We start from the raw sequence: 18,019 nt of genomic DNA, 5'->3' as shown, positions 1-18,019 counted from the left end.
ATCAGTGTTTTATGATTTTCAGTATACAGATCTTCCACTTCCTTGGTTAAATTTCTCCCTAAATAGTTTATTCAACTTGATGCTATTGTAAATGGGTTTGTTAATTTCTTTTTTTTTTTTGGATAGTTCATTGTTAGTGTATAGAAATGCAAATGATTTTTGTATGCTGATTTTTGTATCTTGCAACTTTACTGGATTCATTTATTAATTTTGACAGATCTTTGCTGGAGTCTTGAAGATTTGTATATGTAAGATCATGGCGTGTGCAAACAGAAAATTTTACTTCTTTGTTTCTGATTTAGATGACTTTTATTTCTTTTTCTTGCCTAATTTCTTTGCTCTGGCTTAGGACTTCCGGGACTATGTTGAATAGAAGTAGTGAGAGTGGACATTTGTCTCTTCCTGATCTTAGAGGAGAAGATTTTACTTTTCACCATTGAGTATGATGTCAGCTGTGGGCTTATTATGTATGGTGTTTGTCATGTTGCGGTACATTCTTTCTATACCTAATTTGTCGAGTGTTTTTTTAATCAGAAAAGGATGTCAAATTTTGTCAAATACTTTTTCTGCATCTGTTAAAATGATCCTGTGACTTTTATCCTTCATTGTTAATGTGGTTATCACATGGATTGATTTGCAGATGTTGAACCATTCTTGCATCCCAGGGATGAATCCCATTTGATCATGGTGTATGATCCTTTTAATGTACTGTTGAATTTGGTTTGCTGATGTTTTTCTGAGGATTTTTGTAGCTATCTTCATCAGAGATATTAGCCCGTATTTGTCTTTTCCTATAGTCTTCTTGCTTGGCATTGGTATCAGAGGAATGCTGGCCTCGTAATGACTTCAAAGTGTTTCCTCCTCTTCAATATCTTGGAAGAATTTGAGAAAGATTAGTATTAATTATTCCTTAAGTGTTTGGTAGAGTTCACCAGTGAAGTGTCTGGCCCTGGACATTTACTAGTTTACTAGTTCCTGACCCGTGATTGGTCTGTTCAGATTTTCTATTTCTTTTTTAACTTTTAATTTTATTTTTTCATTTTTTGTCTTTTTATTAATTTTTTTAATGTTTATTTTATTTTTGGGAAAGGGAGAGAGAGCAGAGAGAGAGAGGGAGATACAGAATCCAGAGCAGGCTCCAGGCCCTGAGCTGTCAGCACGGAGCCCGATGCAAGGTTTGAACCCACTAGCTGTGAGATCATGACCTGAGCCGAAGTCAGATGCTTAACTGACTGAGCCCCCAGGTGCCCCTGTAGATATTTTTTTAATTGACTTTCTAGTCTCTACTTCATTTATTTCTGCTCAGATCTTTGTTATTACCTTCCCTCTCTACTAACTTGGGGCTTGGTTCGCTCCTCTCCTTCTGCGTCCTGGAGGTGTAAAGTTAGATTTTTTATTTGACATTGTTCTCTTTTTTTCTTAAGGTAGATGTTTATCACTATAAACTTCCTTCTTGTGACTGTTTCCGCCGCATCCCCAAAGTCTTGGTATGTTGTGTTTCCATTTTCGTTTGTCTCAAAATATTCTTTTATTTCCCTTTTTCTTTGCCTCATCAGTTATCTTTTCGATCTGGTGTTACTACCTGCTCCTCCCTTTCCCCCTTTTCTGCTTTTCAGACTGTCTGCTCAGAGCTGGAAGATCGGGGTGTTGGTTCATTTCTCAGCAGCCTGAGGGGAGAGAGGTTTATTCCATTCGTCCGTGGGGATGTGTTTCTGTGCAGCCGCTGGGCTCCCAGCCAGCCTGTGGCTTTCCAGAGGTTACGGAATAGTGCTTTCCTGGCTAGAGCCAGGTCCAGGTTGTGGTCAGCAGCATCGACTGTTTTCATAAACGGTACCCTAAGTGAGCAGCAGTTCTGGTTTCCAGAGCACTCTCACAAAGGCGGCCCGATCAGCCATCTTCCCAGTGCCCTGTCGCTCAGCAGGGGCCATGACACCCACCACTCCTTCTTCCACCGAAGGACCTCCACCCCCTAGACCTCACAGCTGAGGACGCCATGGGTCAAGGTCAGGGCTGAGAGTTTCTCATTATCTCATTATCCCCAAACCCTGAGGATTGGATGGCGTGTCCCTTCATGGGGCCTGTCGGGGAGGGTCTCTGTGTGCAACCCAGGAAGAACCCTCAGCGTCAGGGCTCTCAGCTCTTTGGAGGCTCATCGTGGGCCACGTTCTCATATGCCTGTGATGCAGAATTCAAAATCATTGAAAAATGAGATAGGAAATTATAAATGCGGTCAGATCTCCACCATGAAAAAACTAGGCCTGGAAAAATCTGGAAGATAATAGAAATATTATCATATTAACTTTTATATCCTCTGAAGGGTAGGGCTAGGGTGATTTTTATTTCTTCTTTGTATTTTTTCCCTAGCTCCCAAATATTCTTTTTCTTAAAATCATGGGGAAAAATACCACCTAAAAAAAACAATGTCCCTTCCAACCTGAATGTAAAATATGAGACTGGCCGATGGTGAGGATAGGGAAACAGCCTGGCTGTTGATGGCAGTAGGAAGGGGCGGTGTAAGGTGGAGAAAAAGGTGAGGAGCCATGAAGGTCCGCTTCCGGGAGGAGGTGAGTTCGCGATTCCATTTCTCCTCACCAAGAGGAGAAGACATATTTCTCTGAGACACACTGATAACAAGTCTGGCCCCACGGGCTACCAGTCAAGTCTAAGTCGCTCTTGGTGACAAATGAGGACAAATTAGGCTAACGACCTCACGCTGGGTTCCCAGGAAGGTGCACGGGCCATGGCCCCAGCCAGGCAGCAATATATAAACATGCCCCTGGATATAAGGAAGAAAGTCTCCATCCCTGACCCTGGGTGGGGTTTCTGCTGTCAGGCATGACCTGGTGGTCAGACTGAAGTGGCTTCTCTGTTTGTACAGAGCCTAGTGGCACCGAGACCCGAGGGCCCGGGCATCTGAAGTGCAGTGTCCTGACCCCAGCCAATGGGAGGAGAGTCTGAGTGACCTCCACAATGGTTCGCATCTCACCTTGACCTCCTAGTACTGCAGCTTGTTCCAGGACCTCTCCCGAGGGTGTAGGGGTGTGGGAGGAGGGCAGCTCCTGCCCATGTGTTCCCAGTCAGGCAGAGCTGAGCGGGACACCCAGAGGGTGCCGGGCTGTAGCTGGTGCACCTGTATGCCCGTCGCAGGCCTCCTTGCCTCTACCTTCCTTCTGCTACCAAGGCAGGGGTGAAGAGTGGCCTCTTTCCTGGCCTTGACCAGAGGGTGCTGTGGTCACACCCAACACCGGGCCAGGGAGTGGTGGACAGCACCCAGCCTGTTTTGTTTTTTTTTTTTATTATGGCCCTGGCACTAGCTGGTTCTGGACATGCACTTGAAGTTCAGGGGCAGGGAGAAAGGAGAAGGCACGGTGGCCCGCTTGGCTGAGCACGCAAACGTATATAACTTTCCCATCTGGAGCCAAGTAGAGAAGGTTCTGCTGAGATCTGGCCAGACCCTCACAGCCGGGGTGCCCTGCTGTGGACAGAGTGTGGGAGGGACAGCTGGAGCCCCAAACACCTGCGAAGCTGAAGCATGGCCTCCTCTCCCTCGGGATCAAACCCGTGACGTCCGGCCAGGTCTGAGGAAGGGTCTAGCACGTGTTCCGGAGAACCTTGTAGCTTTCTCTGCTCCTTTTTTCTTGCTTCCTGGGTTCTCTTCTGGTCTCGCTTGTTAGATTTGGGCCCCCTCTCAGGACTGGAGGCAAGAGGACAAGTCCCCACAGTCTGGGGCACTGAGGGAAACCCGGAGGTGCCGGCTCAGCCCAGGTGCAAGGGAAGGAAGTCCTAGGCCAAGCACCCCCTTCCACACTGTGGGAACCGGGCTGGTCCTGGTGGCAGTGGGGCCGCAGCCTGGGGTCTCGGGAGCTGAGGAGAAGGCAGCGGAAGCTCCATCCCCAGAGGCCAGGCAGGAGGCTCCTGCCAACGTCCTGCCCCTCCTCCCTTCTCCGCCTGCTCCCAGCCTCCCAGCCTCCCAGCCCCGGGTTGCGGCTGCCACGGGTCCCACTCCCTTGATTCCTCATTCGGTTTTTTAAAGTTTATTTATTTATTTTGAGAGAGAGAGAGAGAGAAAGCACAAGCAGGGGAGGGGCAGAAAGAAGGAGAGACAGAACCCCAAGCAGGCTCCACGCTGTCAGCGCAGAGCCTGATGTGGGGCTGGAACTCACGAACCATGAGCTCGTGACTTGAGCCGAGATCGTGACTTGAGCTAAGACCAAGAGTCGGTCGCTTAACCAAATGAGCGGCCCAGGCTCCCCGATTCCTCGGGCTCCCCAGTTCCATTTAAAAGCAGAAAGCACCTCTACTGGGAAAGCTGCTGCGGAGGCTTTGGATAACTTTAACACTAGATTTAAAAGAAAGAACTAGAAAGGACAGTTCTTTGTAGCTTGCCTCTGGTGGTTTAAACACTGTGCTCCGAAAATCTTGTGGCCTTTGAGGTTTGCTTACTCTTTGCTTAGTTTAGCCCGGGCCACGTGGCCCCTGAGGCCACATATTCACGGTGCCACAGGCAGCCCATGCACACAAGAGCACAAGAGCAAGTGTGATCCGAAGAGGTCCCTGAGGACCTGGGGACGGTCCACGCAGCCTGGGACATCTGTTCCTCCTGCCCATTCCAAGGACCTCTGGCGGGGCCTCCCTTCCCTGCAGGGGCCCGGCTCAGCTTACCAGATGGGAGGCCTGATTTTCACAGAGGCCTTTTTCGGAGTCAGCAGGTTTGGAAAGTGCCCAGAGACTGAGACGGTTTGGAGAGAAAGGTCAGAGCGGCTCACCAAAGAGGGAGGGAGAGGCTTCTCCCCTCGGCTGACCCTGCCCCGGGCCTCCTGCCCTCATCCCCTGCCCCCCAGCTCTAGCCCCGGGGGAATCCCAACAGTATGTGACCCAGTAGAGGGGCGAGGAGGTGGCCACTGGACTGGGGTAGGTCCAGGGGGACATGGGGGACTGTGTCTGCAATGCCTCGAGAGTTGACTGAAACAGGCCCTGACCCTGGCATCACCCCTGCATCTCCGCTCACCCAGGGGCCCCCTGCAGCGTGCCGTTCAATGCCATGAGCTCATTCCCTTGCCCTACCCTGGGTGGCAGACCGGCCCCACCCTAGTGTCCTGTTTCTTAGGTGCCCCCAACAGTGTCCCAGCTGGCTGGCCTGTCCCTTCATCACCCAGAGGGGCGGGCACCCAAGGTTGGAAAGGTTTCATGGCCTGGGGCCTCTGAGAAGCGTGGGCCTGAGGCCAGGCGGGTCCCTGCTCTGCGCGGGTTGTGTGGCCAGCCGGCCCCTGCCCCGGGATCAGCGCAGGGGCTGAGGGCTGGTGAGAGCACGGTCGTTGGCGCGCCTGTGAGTGGACTTGCCCCACGTCCCCCGCAGGCCACCGTCAAGGTTGTCGGCTCCTAGGTCTGCTTCTGAGCAGCTGGCCTTCATCAGCAGAGAGTTTTCCTTCTGGCCACAGAGATAGGCTTCCCCGAGCCGGTCTCCTTTATTGTCTGGGCTTTGAGCAGTGAGTGTCGGGAAGCACGTGGCTGATGTACCCTTTGTTCCTCTCTTCCTGATACTGGAGATGATGTGGGGAGATGACCCCAAACTGAACCTTGAGTTCTTATTTTGGCTTCTTAGTGTTGTCAGGCTGGGGGTTCGCCACCTTGGTTCCAGCATCTCTCTGCCAGTGACCAGTGAGGTGACTGTGGTCAGATGGCCTCCCTGGGCTGCAGGGTGTTTGTGGGGTCCCAGGCTAGCCGCTGGCTTTTGTTCTGGAGGCCGTCTACACTCACATCTCTACAAGGCAGAGGACCGTCCTCCCCATTTTGCAGGTAAGGAACTGGAGGCTCGGGTATTAAATGCAGCGTCCGCGGCCTGGCTGGCTGCGGGGGCCTGTTCTTGACTCTGAGCCTCGACAGCATCTCTCAGCTTAGTCTTTGGGCCTCGGACCTGGAAGTTACCTTAAAGACGGGCCTGCAGGTTTGGTTCACCAGTGGGTAACTCAGGCTCAGAGAGGAGAAGGGGCTGTGGTGGGGCCTGCAGCCCAGGACCAGGCCTGGGACCCAGGGCCCGGTTTTCCCAGGGGCGCCCACAGGCGCCTCCCCTGGGGATCGTCTGGCTCCAGAGCCAAGAATGCCCCCTTTGTGCCAGCACGATCTCTGGTGATATGCGGGCCTCCCCGCTCTGAAAGCCCTGATTGTTGCTCTGAGCTTGGGGTTGGGCTGCCCACGCTCCTGCCCCCACCCCTGCCCGCTGTGGGGCCTTTTGTGCTCCTGGATTTCAGCACAACAGCCGAGCTGTTGATCCAGAAGGCCCAGTGTGACCGGGAGAGGGCGATGCGCCAGCACCCCTCCCGGTCCGAGCTAGGGGGTGGGCCCTTTGTTCAGGCCAGAGCCCCGCAGCGATGAACCGCTGGGGAAGTGAGGAGAGCTGACTTCCAGTCCTGGCCAGGCCCCTAGCCTGCCTGCTCTGTGCCCTGGCAGAGTCAGGCCCCTCTTTGGGCCTCAGTTTCCTTATCTATAACGCAAGAGCTTGGATAGCAGCTGAGAGTGGAGAGGAGGTCTGGAGGACAAAAGGAAGACTCACTTCAGGCCTGTCTTTGGATAGTGGAAGGAGCACCAGGCAGGCACCAGGGCCAGCCCAGTCCCAGCCTGGAGTGGCTGCTTCCCTGGGGAAGGGCCCCATCTCTTGGGTCCTGGCCTATCTGATGATCTGTATGGGAAAGCGTGTGAATCACTCCTGCTTAGACATGGCAGAGGGACTAAGGCATCAGATGGGCACGGGGGGCATGGAGAGGGTGTGAGCAGGGATGTGGTGGGGCGTTCGTGCAGGCGGGGTGGGAGCTCCTTGGGCACGTGGGCACTCTGTTCCAATCCCGAGTCCTAGGAGACCTTGGGTTGGGCTCAGGGAGGGGAGGTCTGTTTCTTTCATACTGTCTCCATCTAAATAGACCATCGACTTTCTGAATGACAACATTCGAAGAGGAATCGAGAACTACTATGACGATCTGGACTTCAAAAACATCATGGACTTTGTTCAGAAGGAGGTGAGCCAGGCGCCGTGGTCAGACACACCTGCCATGCCCTTTGCCCCCCGACTCGGGACCCTGCTCAAGAGGGTGAGGGTGACGGAGCAGGGGCTTGTCCGCTCCCAAAGCAAGTAGCTGGCCACGTTGGGAGGCAATGGTGTGCCATAGACAGCCACCAAGTGTAGGGCCTGACCTTCTCAACCAGTCCTCTGCCCATGTGCCTGGCCCAGAATGTCCTTACTCTTGTCTCTCCTTAGTTACCACCCTCCCCTCCCCCCAAAAAGAATAAGGTCAGGTAAAACTACAAGCCACCTTTCAGGGTCCCAGGGTACCCTTCTCTGATGGGCAAAGACCATCCTTCCTTGAGGTGGGAGTGACCTCCAAGCCACCCAGTTCAGAGTCCGTTCAGTGACGGGGAGCTCACTCCCTGTCAAGTCAGGGACAGCCCTGATGTGGAAAGAGCTCGTCCCTGATCCCACATCCTCCTGCATTGGGGAACAGAACACGACATCCCCTTTTCCCCCATAGCACTTCTGTGAACGCGACGATTATCATTTTGGGACACTGTCCTTCTCCCCACAACGTCTACCCAAGTCTGTCAATGCAATGATAAGCCCTCAGTGGCTTCTACACCTCGGTCTCATTTAGTCCTGAGCCTCAGGTTCCTCATCTGCATCGGGGAGTGGGGGGGGGGCATACGGACGGCCCCTCGCTCTTGATGTCCTGATGTCATTGTGCCTTGACGTTGCACTTCTGGGGACATGGCCTTGGGACCTGGTTCCCGTGCTAGCCGTCAGTGAGAACCAAATCTCACCGCACCCAGGGCCACCCGCAGTGGCCACTCCCTTGGCTCAGGCCTTCACTGTGGTCACAACAGGTGCAGCCTCCGGGAGGCCCCTCTCTGCCAGGGGTGTGTCGGCCAGCTCTGACCGTCGGGTGAAGCATGATGTTTTTATTGGAACCAGCCTTCAACTGGCTTGGGGATTTCATTTCTCCCCGGGTGGGGCGGGGTGGGGGTGACTCATGCTCGGTGCCAGGCCCCATGCTGAGTGCTTCGTGTATGGCCTGGCTCTGTCACCCTCAGCTCAGCTGTGCAAAGCTGGCATAGCTCTTCCTGCTTTGCGGATGAGGATCCGAGGCCCAGAGAGGCTGGTCAGCTTGCCCAAAGTCACACAGCTAGGAGGGGTAGCCTGAGGATTTGAACTCTGGTCTCTTGGACTGCAAAGCAAATGCCCTTTAACTGCACCCTGGGGAGGCACTTCCAGGTCCTAAAAACTGCCGGAAAGGCTCTGTGGGGGGCTGCGGAAGGGTGTCTGCTTTGTGTCTCTCTGGCATCATCACTCCCCTAGTCAACCCTGCAGCGACTCCCCATCACTCAGAATATGATCTCAGCTCCCTACTCATTCTGGCTCAGTAGGCTCTGCGTGGTGCGGCCCAGGCCGGCCTCTCCCCTTCATCCCTCCCCTCTCACTCCCCCTGCTCCTGACAGGCCTCTGTGCCCGCTGCCCACATACCACTGGCTCATTCTGTGGGGCCTATGCACTGGTGACTGGCTCTTCCCTGCTGTTCGTGTTTCAGATTAAGTGTCATGTCTTCAGAGCGGCCTCCCTGACCTCCCAACGAACGGCCGCTCCTCCCCCGCTCCCCCTCCTCCACTCACTCCTCCTCCTCCTCCTCCAGGGAGCCACTGCCTCCTCGGATCTGTGCCAGTGCAGGGGCTGGTGCCCGGAGAAGCTAAGCCAGGGGGAAAGGAGGCCCGCCCTGTCCCCACCCTCGGTCCCGAGACCACATGGCAGGCCGTGTGTGTGTCCCTTTGCTGAGGGACACCCCCAGGCCGAGCTGGGGTGGCTGTGGCATAAGGCCACTGGGCTGTGGGGGCATCCATGGAGCCCTAGTCTCTGGGACCTTCAGGGTTGAGCTGCTGCACTGGGGACGTGAAGATGGGGGTCGAAGAGAACTTTCCCTCCAGTGTTTGGTACCCTCCCCATACCCACCCTGGGAGGCTACCCAGCCTTGGCCTGCATGCCCCTCCGGCGATGGGGTGCTCACTGCCTCCCAGGAGAGCACAGGACAACCTGCCGACCGCGGCCCCGGGTGCTCCCCTTACCAGGAGACCCATCATAAGCCGCAGGGTCTCCCGGCAGGGCCCCTTCCTGGTCCGTGCCTGGGGCCTCGGCGGTGACACGGCACCCCTCTGCTCGCCTCTCTCTCAGTTTAAGTGCTGCGGTGGGGAAGACTACCGGGATTGGAGCAAAAACCAGTACCACGCCTGCGACGCCCCCGGACCCCTGGCCTGCGGGGTGCCTTACACCTGCTGCGTCAGAAACACGGTACCCGCTGCTCCTGGCCTCCCGGGCTGGCCAGGCGCCTCTCGTCTTTCAGGAAGGGGGTGGGGGTGGGGCAGGAGGTGGTGGTCGTTGCCACGGCTTCCCGAGTCCCCAGGGCCACTGACAGGGGTGCATCTGGGGGTGGGGGCGTGGAAGGCTGGTCTTTAAGAGCAGTGGTCGTGAGCAGCTAGTGAACACTTCTCACGTGCAGGCCGGTCCTAGGCTCTCTTGGATTATTCAGCTCTTTCCACAACACCTTGGGGTGGGTCCTGTTTTACCCACTGTACAGATGAAGAAATTGAGGCACCCAAACATCAGGGGCCTGCCTTCGCGGGAGGCTGTCCTGTGTAGTCGCCACTTATAAACGAAGGGCTTCTTCAATCCTGTGTTTGACTAACGTGTCCCCCAACTGCTCGGTTTCTGGATTGGAATGAGGTGGAGAGCTTTGCAACTACTCATGCCTGAACAGTCATGGAAAATGTCTTTTCGAACATCTCTACCATTCTGTGCCCACTGCTGGATTCTGTAAACCAAGCAGCTGCCGGTGGGCGTTGGGGGGGGGGGGGGCTCACCCTTGAGTCAGGGAGTCAGTGCCAAGTGCACCGGCCCTAAAAAGAGCCTGGACCAGGAGAGAAGGCTTGTTTGGAAATTTTAGCTGCCGTTTTAGGGTAGCTTTCTGGGAAGGGGGAGCGCTGGAGAAGAGCCCAGCATTTTCAGAGAAGCCTGTGTTTGTGTGTGGGGGGGGGGGTGGGGGGGGGCAGTGATCCTGAACTTTGTCACATAGGGCAGTGGCACCTGAATGTCCACGTCAAACTCTGGAAGCCCTACGTGTGTTCATTCATTCAGCATATATTTGTTGAGGACCCGCTATGTGCCAGATGTGATTCGAGGTCCTGGGGGTCTGTAGACACGTGGAGAACTCTGCCTGCACGGTACTGACATTCTAGACCAACAAAGTATGGGCCAGATTGTACCCTCAAAGGTGGTAAATGCTAAGGAGAAAAATAAAGCAGGGGCGTGAAAGATTGTGATTTTAGATACTGAGAAGGTAGTTCTCATAACGCCCTGAAGGAAGTGAAGGAGTAAGCCATGCATATCTGGAGGATGTACTTCCTGGCAGAGAAGTGCACATGCAAAGGCCCTGGGGTGGGAATTGCCCCGGTGCATTTGAGAAACAGCACAGAAACCACTGTGGCTGGAGCAGAGTGAGCATGGGGGAGAACAGTAGCAGATCAAGCTGGGGAGGTCATGGGTGCCCTGAAGACCATGGTCAGGACTCTGGTTTTCCCTGGAGGGACAAGGAGTCAAATGGAGGGCTTGAGTGGCTAAGTGGCAGATCTGACTTCAGGTTTACTAGGATCACGCTGACTGCTGGGAGGGCAGAGGTGAACATGGGGAGTCTGATTAGGGGCGGTCCGTGTGTCACAGGTCAGACTGTCCGGGAAGCAGGCTCTGAGATGCTGGTTAGCGAGAGCAAGGTCTGCAGGACGAGTCAGCAAGCTGGGTATCCAGGAGAGCCAAGGGTTTAGCTCCAGTCTGAGTCCAACAGCCTGAGAAGCAGGAGAGCAGACGGGGTAGTTCCTGTCCGAGGGCTGGAGGCTCAAGAGCCAGGAAGAGCCAGTGTCTCAGTTCAGGTGGGCAGTTCGTCGGGCGGGAAGAATTCTCAGTTACTTGGGGGAGGGCAGCCTTTTTGTTCTGTGCAGGCCTTCCACTGATCGGATGAGGCCCACCCGCATTAGGGAGAGCAATCTGCCTTACTCCATGTACTGATTTACATATTAATCTCCCTGAAAAACACCCTCAGAGAAACACCCAGAATAACGTTTGACTAAATATCTGGGCACCCCACCCCGGGCCCGGTCAAGTTGACACATAAAATTAACGACACGTAACAATCATCACAAGGGCTGACAGCTAAGGCTCCTGCCGATTGTGCTCGCAGTGTTTCAGGGGTTCCGGGAAGCACCCACCCCACCAGGTGGGAGAAGACAGAGGCTCAGAGTCAGGCGATGGTAGCGGAGGTGATAAAACCTGGTCAGCTTCTGGCTTTGCTTTGCACGTAATTGCACAAGATTTGCCGACAGTTCAGATATGGGAGGTGGGGGAAAGGGAGAAATAAGGAGGACTCCCGGGTTTTGGTTTGAGCCACACGAAAGACGGGGCTACTGTTGCCTGAGAGGGGAGGACAGCAGTGAGGCAGGTTTGGGGGATCAGGGGTTCAGTGTGACAGGCGGAGCTTGGGAGCTGGGTGACATTCCAGCAGGGATGTCCAAGAGGCAGGTGGATATAGGCGTCTGGAGTGTGGGGAAAAGTCCAGGCTGGGCATATCAACACGGACCCTGCAGAGAAGCGAAGTGTCAAGTCCGCATCTGGACGGGAACAGTGAGGTGGGGAGGTGACACTCACCCAGCTGGGCTATCTCTGGTCCTGTATTACAGAACCACTGGTGGGCTCACCTTGTGTCTCCCACGTGATTTTCCTCTCGCGATAGAAAAGAGGGTGTTTCCTTCCTTCCTAGAATCTGCGTGTGAACTCGTGTATGGATCTTTTTATTTTACCCTATTTCATTTAGCCACGGGTCTGAATGGACACACAGGAAATACACAGAAAAAAACTCAAATTGAAAATAATCAGAAGCCAGAGCCTTATGCTTGGTGGTTGAGAGCTTCCTGGCAGCCAAAGGAAAAGGGGAGACGTGAACATAATATACATTGTTATGTTCAACGGAGGAAAGCAAGCTGCTTCTTCAGGGAAAGTCACTTTCTCCTCCTAGCTCTCAGCATTAAAAGAAATGTCTTATACAAGTCTTCCTACAGGAGACTGGAAACAGCAACAGGGATCACTCGGGTAAAATTTGGTTATGCTGTGATGTCCCCAAGGCCTGGGTTGGCGTAGAGGGCACTCTGCCTCTCCGTTAAATGGCCTCAGACTGCCGTGCCTGTTGAGCTCTTGGGCCCATGTTTATAGATATCCACCCTCTCAGTTTTGGCTACCCTTAGGGGGCCTGTCCCCCAAGGCCTCTCTCCCCCTTCCCCCTGGCCTCTCAGACCCCAGGTACCCCAGCTCATCAGCCCTGTGCCAGAGTGAGAGGCGGCACTTGGGAAGAACCCTTGTGAACTTTGCTGCGTTCATTTTTGGGCTGTTCAGAAGCCCCCTTCGTGACCTCCTGTCTGTGGCCCTGTGCCAGATGGAAAAGGCCACCACGTACTGGTCTCAGGGCCTGCGAACCTTCAGCAGAGGCTCTGGAGAATACTCGTTCTGTGCTCAAACCTAGACAGGCTTTACCTTTGGAAAGAGCCATGAAAGCCTCTTACCCCCCACCCCTCGGAGGGGGCTCTCCTGGCAGGGGAGGCGTGTCCAGAGGAGGGGTCGGGGCTGTGGGTGCAAAGGAGGCCTTGCCAGGTGCATGTCTGCTCCCTGAGGGCAGGGGCGATGGCTCCAGGGCTGGGAGCACCGTGCAAAGTGGTTAATCTTGTTACCATGCAGATGACCTACTTATTACGTTCATTGTGGGTCCCCCTTTCTAGAATATAAGTTCCATGAAGGCAAGGACTTTCCTTTGTTCTCTACATTCCCAACACCTAGACCATTGATTGGTACATAATAGGTGCTCAGTTAATATTTGTTCAGTGAATGAATGAACAAGTAAGGTGTTTTCTACCATTTTCTATCATTCCCGTCATTCTATCATGCACCTGCTTCCCAGGCCTGACCCTCTCCATGGGGGTCATGTTCACCCCCTGGAGGAGACACAAATGCTGACCTGTGTTAAGTGGATGCTGGCCAGTTTGGGATCAGAGGGCGCCTGGGGTACAGTCTAGACTGAGGGAGGTTATTTTGCCCACAAACCAGGTCCTGACATCTGAGATGAGGCCTGCGGTCCAACCTGCTCTTTTGGAAGGGGAGTTGACAGCCTTCCTTGCCTTCCAGGGGCTGGGATCATGTCCAAAGTCACTCCAGCCAGCATCCCTTTGTTCTTCCACGTGGCTGGCCCTGAGATAAGCCGTTGACGGGTGTACCTCACTTTATGGTCAAAACAGCCCCATGAGGTGGGTTTACTGATCACCATTGCTTCATCAAAGACACCAAGGAATCTCATTCATTCATTCAACAAATACTGATTGAGCGCCATCTAAGACGGGTCACAGAGCTCATAAGTAGCAGAGCAAGACCCGGACCAGGTAGCATGATGCCAGAGGCTGCCCAGGCCACTCTCCTGCTCTCGCTGCTGCCACCTGCAGTGCCCTGAGCGACAGCAGCTCTCAGTTGGATGTCACAGCGTGGGGCCGGGGCATCTAGCTTTCTGTCACTTTGTAGAATGAGAAGGAGGCCGCACGGGGCATAGACAGTGCTGGAATGTGCCCCTGCCAGTCCTGACGCTGAGAAGGGGCTTGAGGGGGTCCAGGGCCGACCCCAGCTTTCCCTGTCCTGAGAGCAACTCTCTTCCCAGAAGAACACCCGGGTGGTGCCTTGGCTGGTGGGCTGGCAGTCTGCAGGGGCAGGGAAGTGTGGTCAGCGGCCTCAGCCTTGTCCTCAGGTAAACCACAACTGGCCAGGGTCCTGGCTGCCATCTGAGGTTTTGCCTCATAAGAGTCCGCGGAGCGAGAACAGCCCAGCCCTCATCTCTGAGACCGAGTATGGCCATATCGCGAAGCTGTGGCCCTGGGGCGGCAAGGGAGCCCGGGATGGCACGCTTTTCTCCGGGTTCCTAACCTTCCTGTCCCTCCTCCTGGGCATCTCTTGGCGGGCGCGGGGGCGTGGGGAGGCTAGGATGCAGACTCTAGCCAGATGGCCTGGGAGGGAATCTCGGCTCCATTCGTGCGGACTCTGTGCCTCCGTCCTTTCATCAGTAAAAGGGGAGACTGATAGCATCTTGGACAGTAACCATTATGTGTCAGCTAATACACATTTCTGTTTCAGACAGAAGTTGTCAACACCATGTGCGGCTACAGAACTATTGACAAGGAGGTAATGTCTCTGGGATCTCTTTCCTTGAGAAAGGTTGCTCTTCCTGTCCCCTCCGCGGGGTGACTGGAAGGGTTCCTGGGGGTGGGGCTCCTGGCTGTGAATAGGAGTCAGGTGCTGCCAGGATTTTCCACCTGTGCCCAGATACAGAAGGACTCAGGGAGCCAAGAACCCCCCAGGCTGGGAGGGGCTGCCTGCCTGTGTTTACTGAGCACCTACTGTGGGTTTTCGGTGTGAGGTCAGCGTGCCTTTGCCGGTGCCCCCCGCACGCCCGTGTGCCCAGCCGTGCTCAGCACCGGTCTGCCTTGCAACTCCGGGGACTAAGAGAGACACTGGGGTGGTGTTGGGAGGGAGCTAAAAATCATGATGGCTTGAGGTGCCCGTGAGGAGTGAGTTCCCTGGGCCAGCAGTGACAGCAGCCTTGGGAACTTGCCAGAAACACACATTCCTGGGGCAGAGCCCAGCAGGTGCTTGACACACACTTCAGCTGGAGAGCCATAGACTAGCAGAGGTTCTCAAGCCATCAGACCCGATGCCCAGGTATTATAAAATCGTGTGGGAATGCCCTTGTTATTATCTCGAAGTGAAATCCACAGATAATATAACCTACCGACACACCCAATTTCAGAACGAGGTATGGATCCGAGATAAAAGGAGAAATAGAACAACTTACAATCCTATAGCATACTTCACATGGAAATGCTCAGGCATTAGATACAACAGAAGACGCAAAAAAAGCAGTCACGGGTTTGTACCACAGGGGCAGCTGACACCCCCGGCAGGGCGAGTGGGAACGTGTATACCACAGGCGTTATTTTTCCAATATGGCGAACAATTCTTGATAAAATTCCAGACAAAATACCGTATAATCATTCTGTAATTTACATAGTAGTATTTATGCAAAGTTATATATAGCATACGTGTGTGTGTGTGTGTGTGTGTATGTATGTATACTATGTACTTGTGCACAGTAAAACCACACAGAAAACACTGTGGTTTTTATAAGTACCTGAAGTTGGGCTTTTGGCTCAGATAATTATGGATGGGTTTCCAGCCGTCTAGATGCCCCTGGGGGACTTCTGAGAGGCAGGTAGACAGGGCCGTTGTTTGTGGGATAGGATCGCCCTTAGCTCCGTAGTCCCTCAGCCCCCAACCCCAGCTGCTGTGACACCCAGAAGTGCCACCAGAATGTCCTTGGTGCTCTCTAAGGAACACTGCTGCCCACTGAGACCCGCCGGTTAGAGCCACCTGCTCGTAGTGCATGTGAGAAACTGAGGCTTACCGAGGTGGAGGGACTTGCCTGGACGTCAAGTGAGCAGCAGAGTGGGGGCTGGGGCTCTGCCGGGTCAGGTGTCAGCCAGGCTCCTCCCTGTGCAGCGCCTCAGCGTGCAGGATGTCATCTACGTGCGAGGCTGCACCAACGCCGTGATCATCTGGTTCATGGACAACTACACCATCATGGCGGGCCTCCTGCTGGGCATCCTGCTCCCCCAGGTGGGCTGGTCCCCCCTCCACCCAGGGAGGGGAGCTGGAAGTAGGGTGGCGGGCAAGGTGTCGGTTCGGAGAAAGCATGGCTTGGTGGTGACAGAGAGCAGAAAAGGTACAACGGGGTGGGGTGAAGAACACTCTTGTACCATCAGTCTGGGCTCACCTGGAGGGCGGAAAGGGCTGGAAGGGAGGGCAAATGGCAGTAGCTCTGCTTATAAAGCTCTTCCAAGTGCTTCGCCGACACTGCCTTCTGCAATTCTGTGAGGTAGATGCTGTTATCATGCCCACTTTACAGAGGAGGCAACTGAGGCTTGGCAAGGTTGAGTGACTTCCCCGAGGTCCCCTGGATAGTGAGTGGCATGGCCGGGGTGGAGACAGGGGTCCCAGAGCGGAGGGGCCTCTGCTGATGGGGCGCACGGAGGGTCTCTGGGATTTCCTGGGAGGGGGAGAGGAGGGTCCGGGTTGGGGGCTGCCAGAGAGGGCCATACATGCCCCGCATGCTCTCGCCCACCCTGCCCTTTCTCTTCAGTTCCTGGGGGTGCTGCTGACAGTCCTGTACATCACCCGGGTAGAGGACATCATCATGGAGCACTCTGTCACCGACGGGCTCTTGGGACCTGGTGCCAAGGCCAGCGTGGAGGCGGCAGGCACAGGATGCTGCATGTGCTACCCCAACTAGCGCCCCGGCCTGGGGCAGCAGCTCCCGCAGGACCGTGCCGCGACAGCACCACTCAGGCCACACCGCAGTGGCCGGACAGGACCGCGGGTCCTCTCCGCAGACTTGGCACTGTCCAAAGCCCCGGCTGTGTTTTGCTCTGGCGGCCTGCTCGGACCTCCCACGGCCGCTGCCTCTCTGGGGAGTGGAGCCCCTCCCCAGCCCCGGGGTCCCGTGCCTGCCCCACTCCTAGGCGTGGACAACAAGAGCGTCCCTTCTCCAGGCCTGGGCCACCGGGCAAGGGGGTGCCCAGTGCCCAGCTCAGGGCCCGTGGCATTTCTGGCAGTGCCTTGGCCTGTGGTGTTTATGCCCATTTGAAGGCGATTTCGTAGCAATTTGTACGCGAGGAGGGAGGAGAGCATGGGTGCCTGGTGGTGGAGAGGGCGTGTGGCCCCCAGGCGCCCCCAGTCCCACGGCCACACCCTGGAGGCCAGGCTGGGCCCATTTCCCAGCCTCCCAGGAACCTTGAGCCCTCCCTAAGGCTGCTGCTTTGCTGACCCTCTTTTTTACGTGATTTTTGTAACATTTTGTACATGGTTAACAGGAGTTTCTGACTAATCAAAGCTGGGTGTGTCCCCACACACCCCACTTTTGCCCCTCCAATCCAGTTTATTAATCAAACAATAAAATTTGATTTTTTTTTTTTTTTTTTTGGTGTTTCATTTGTGCTGTTTGGATCAGGAGGGGGTGGGGAAGTCCTCAACTCGGGCTTAGAAGCCCCTCCTTGGTGCAAGGATTGACGCGGGGGAGGGGGGTGGGGTGGGGCGCGCGGGGAAGGGCAGGGCACTATGGGACCAAGATCTGGGACAGTTGGGGACACTGCAGCTGGTGCATCAGCAGCTGGCTGGAGGCCACCTGCTCCGGGTTTGGGACAGCCTCTTCCATTCTCTGGTGTTGCTTCTTACGGAAATGGCTTTTCCCAGCTGTGTTTGTGGACTGCCCCCGGAGCCTCCCGGACCTGCCCTTCCTGCTAGGGATTCATTCACCTGCGGGAAACCTCGGAGGAGGCAGAGATGACAACCCCTGTTTTACACACTGGGAAACTGAGGCAAAGCCACCTATGGCAAGAGGCTCCTCCTCCAGAAAGCGGGGACAGATGGGAACTAGGAAAGCCAGGGGTCTGGGGAAGTGCTGTGCCCTCAAATCCACCCGCAGCTTTCGAACCTGAGCCGCTCTCCCTCCAACAGTAATCAGCGAGTCGTTCCCGGGCCCCGGGCCCCCCCCCCCCCCCACCCCCCCCACCCCCCCACCTCCCCACCTCCGGGTCGGGAGGAACAACGCTCGATGTCCAGCAAAGCTTGGTGCCGATCGCCCCCTGCTGGAGATGGCAGGACCTGCACGGATCAGCCCGCCCAGGCCTCCCGGCCCCAAGACGTGGGTTCCGGGTTTCCTGTGCGGTTCTTAGTAGCTAGAGCGGTAGATATAAACAGCAAGAGCCCCAGACCTGAAGAACTCGGTCTGTGTTAGGGAACTGCCCGCCACACCCAGGAGTGAAGCGGTCGGATGTTTGGTCGGCCACGTACACGGGCCTG

The 18,019-nt window shown here is 55.2% G+C and overlaps 1 protein-coding gene across 1 annotated transcript in view; it reads left to right on the top strand.

Moving 5' to 3' along the window:
* The window catches only part of TSPAN15 (tetraspanin 15), a 49,530-nt gene extending 32,392 nt beyond the window's left edge, over nt 1-17,138 (top strand). Inside the window, exons 4-8 of the mRNA XM_030334901.1 lie at nt 6,915-7,010; nt 9,206-9,322; nt 14,240-14,287; nt 15,662-15,778; nt 16,302-17,138. Of these exons, the coding sequence (XP_030190761.1) occupies nt 6,915-7,010; nt 9,206-9,322; nt 14,240-14,287; nt 15,662-15,778; nt 16,302-16,451 (528 nt within the window). The 3' untranslated portion in view covers nt 16,452-17,138. The remainder of the gene's footprint in view (nt 1-6,914; nt 7,011-9,205; nt 9,323-14,239; nt 14,288-15,661; nt 15,779-16,301) is intronic.
* The last annotated feature ends 881 nt before the right edge of the window (nt 17,139-18,019 follow it).

The sequence above is a fragment of the Lynx canadensis genome, chromosome D2, assembly GCF_007474595.2.
Source record: "Lynx canadensis isolate LIC74 chromosome D2, mLynCan4.pri.v2, whole genome shotgun sequence".
In the NCBI taxonomy this organism is placed as follows: Eukaryota; Metazoa; Chordata; class Mammalia; order Carnivora; family Felidae; genus Lynx; species Lynx canadensis.
The sequence above is the reverse complement of the archived record's forward strand: the minus strand, read 5'-3'. Positions and strand labels throughout refer to the sequence as shown.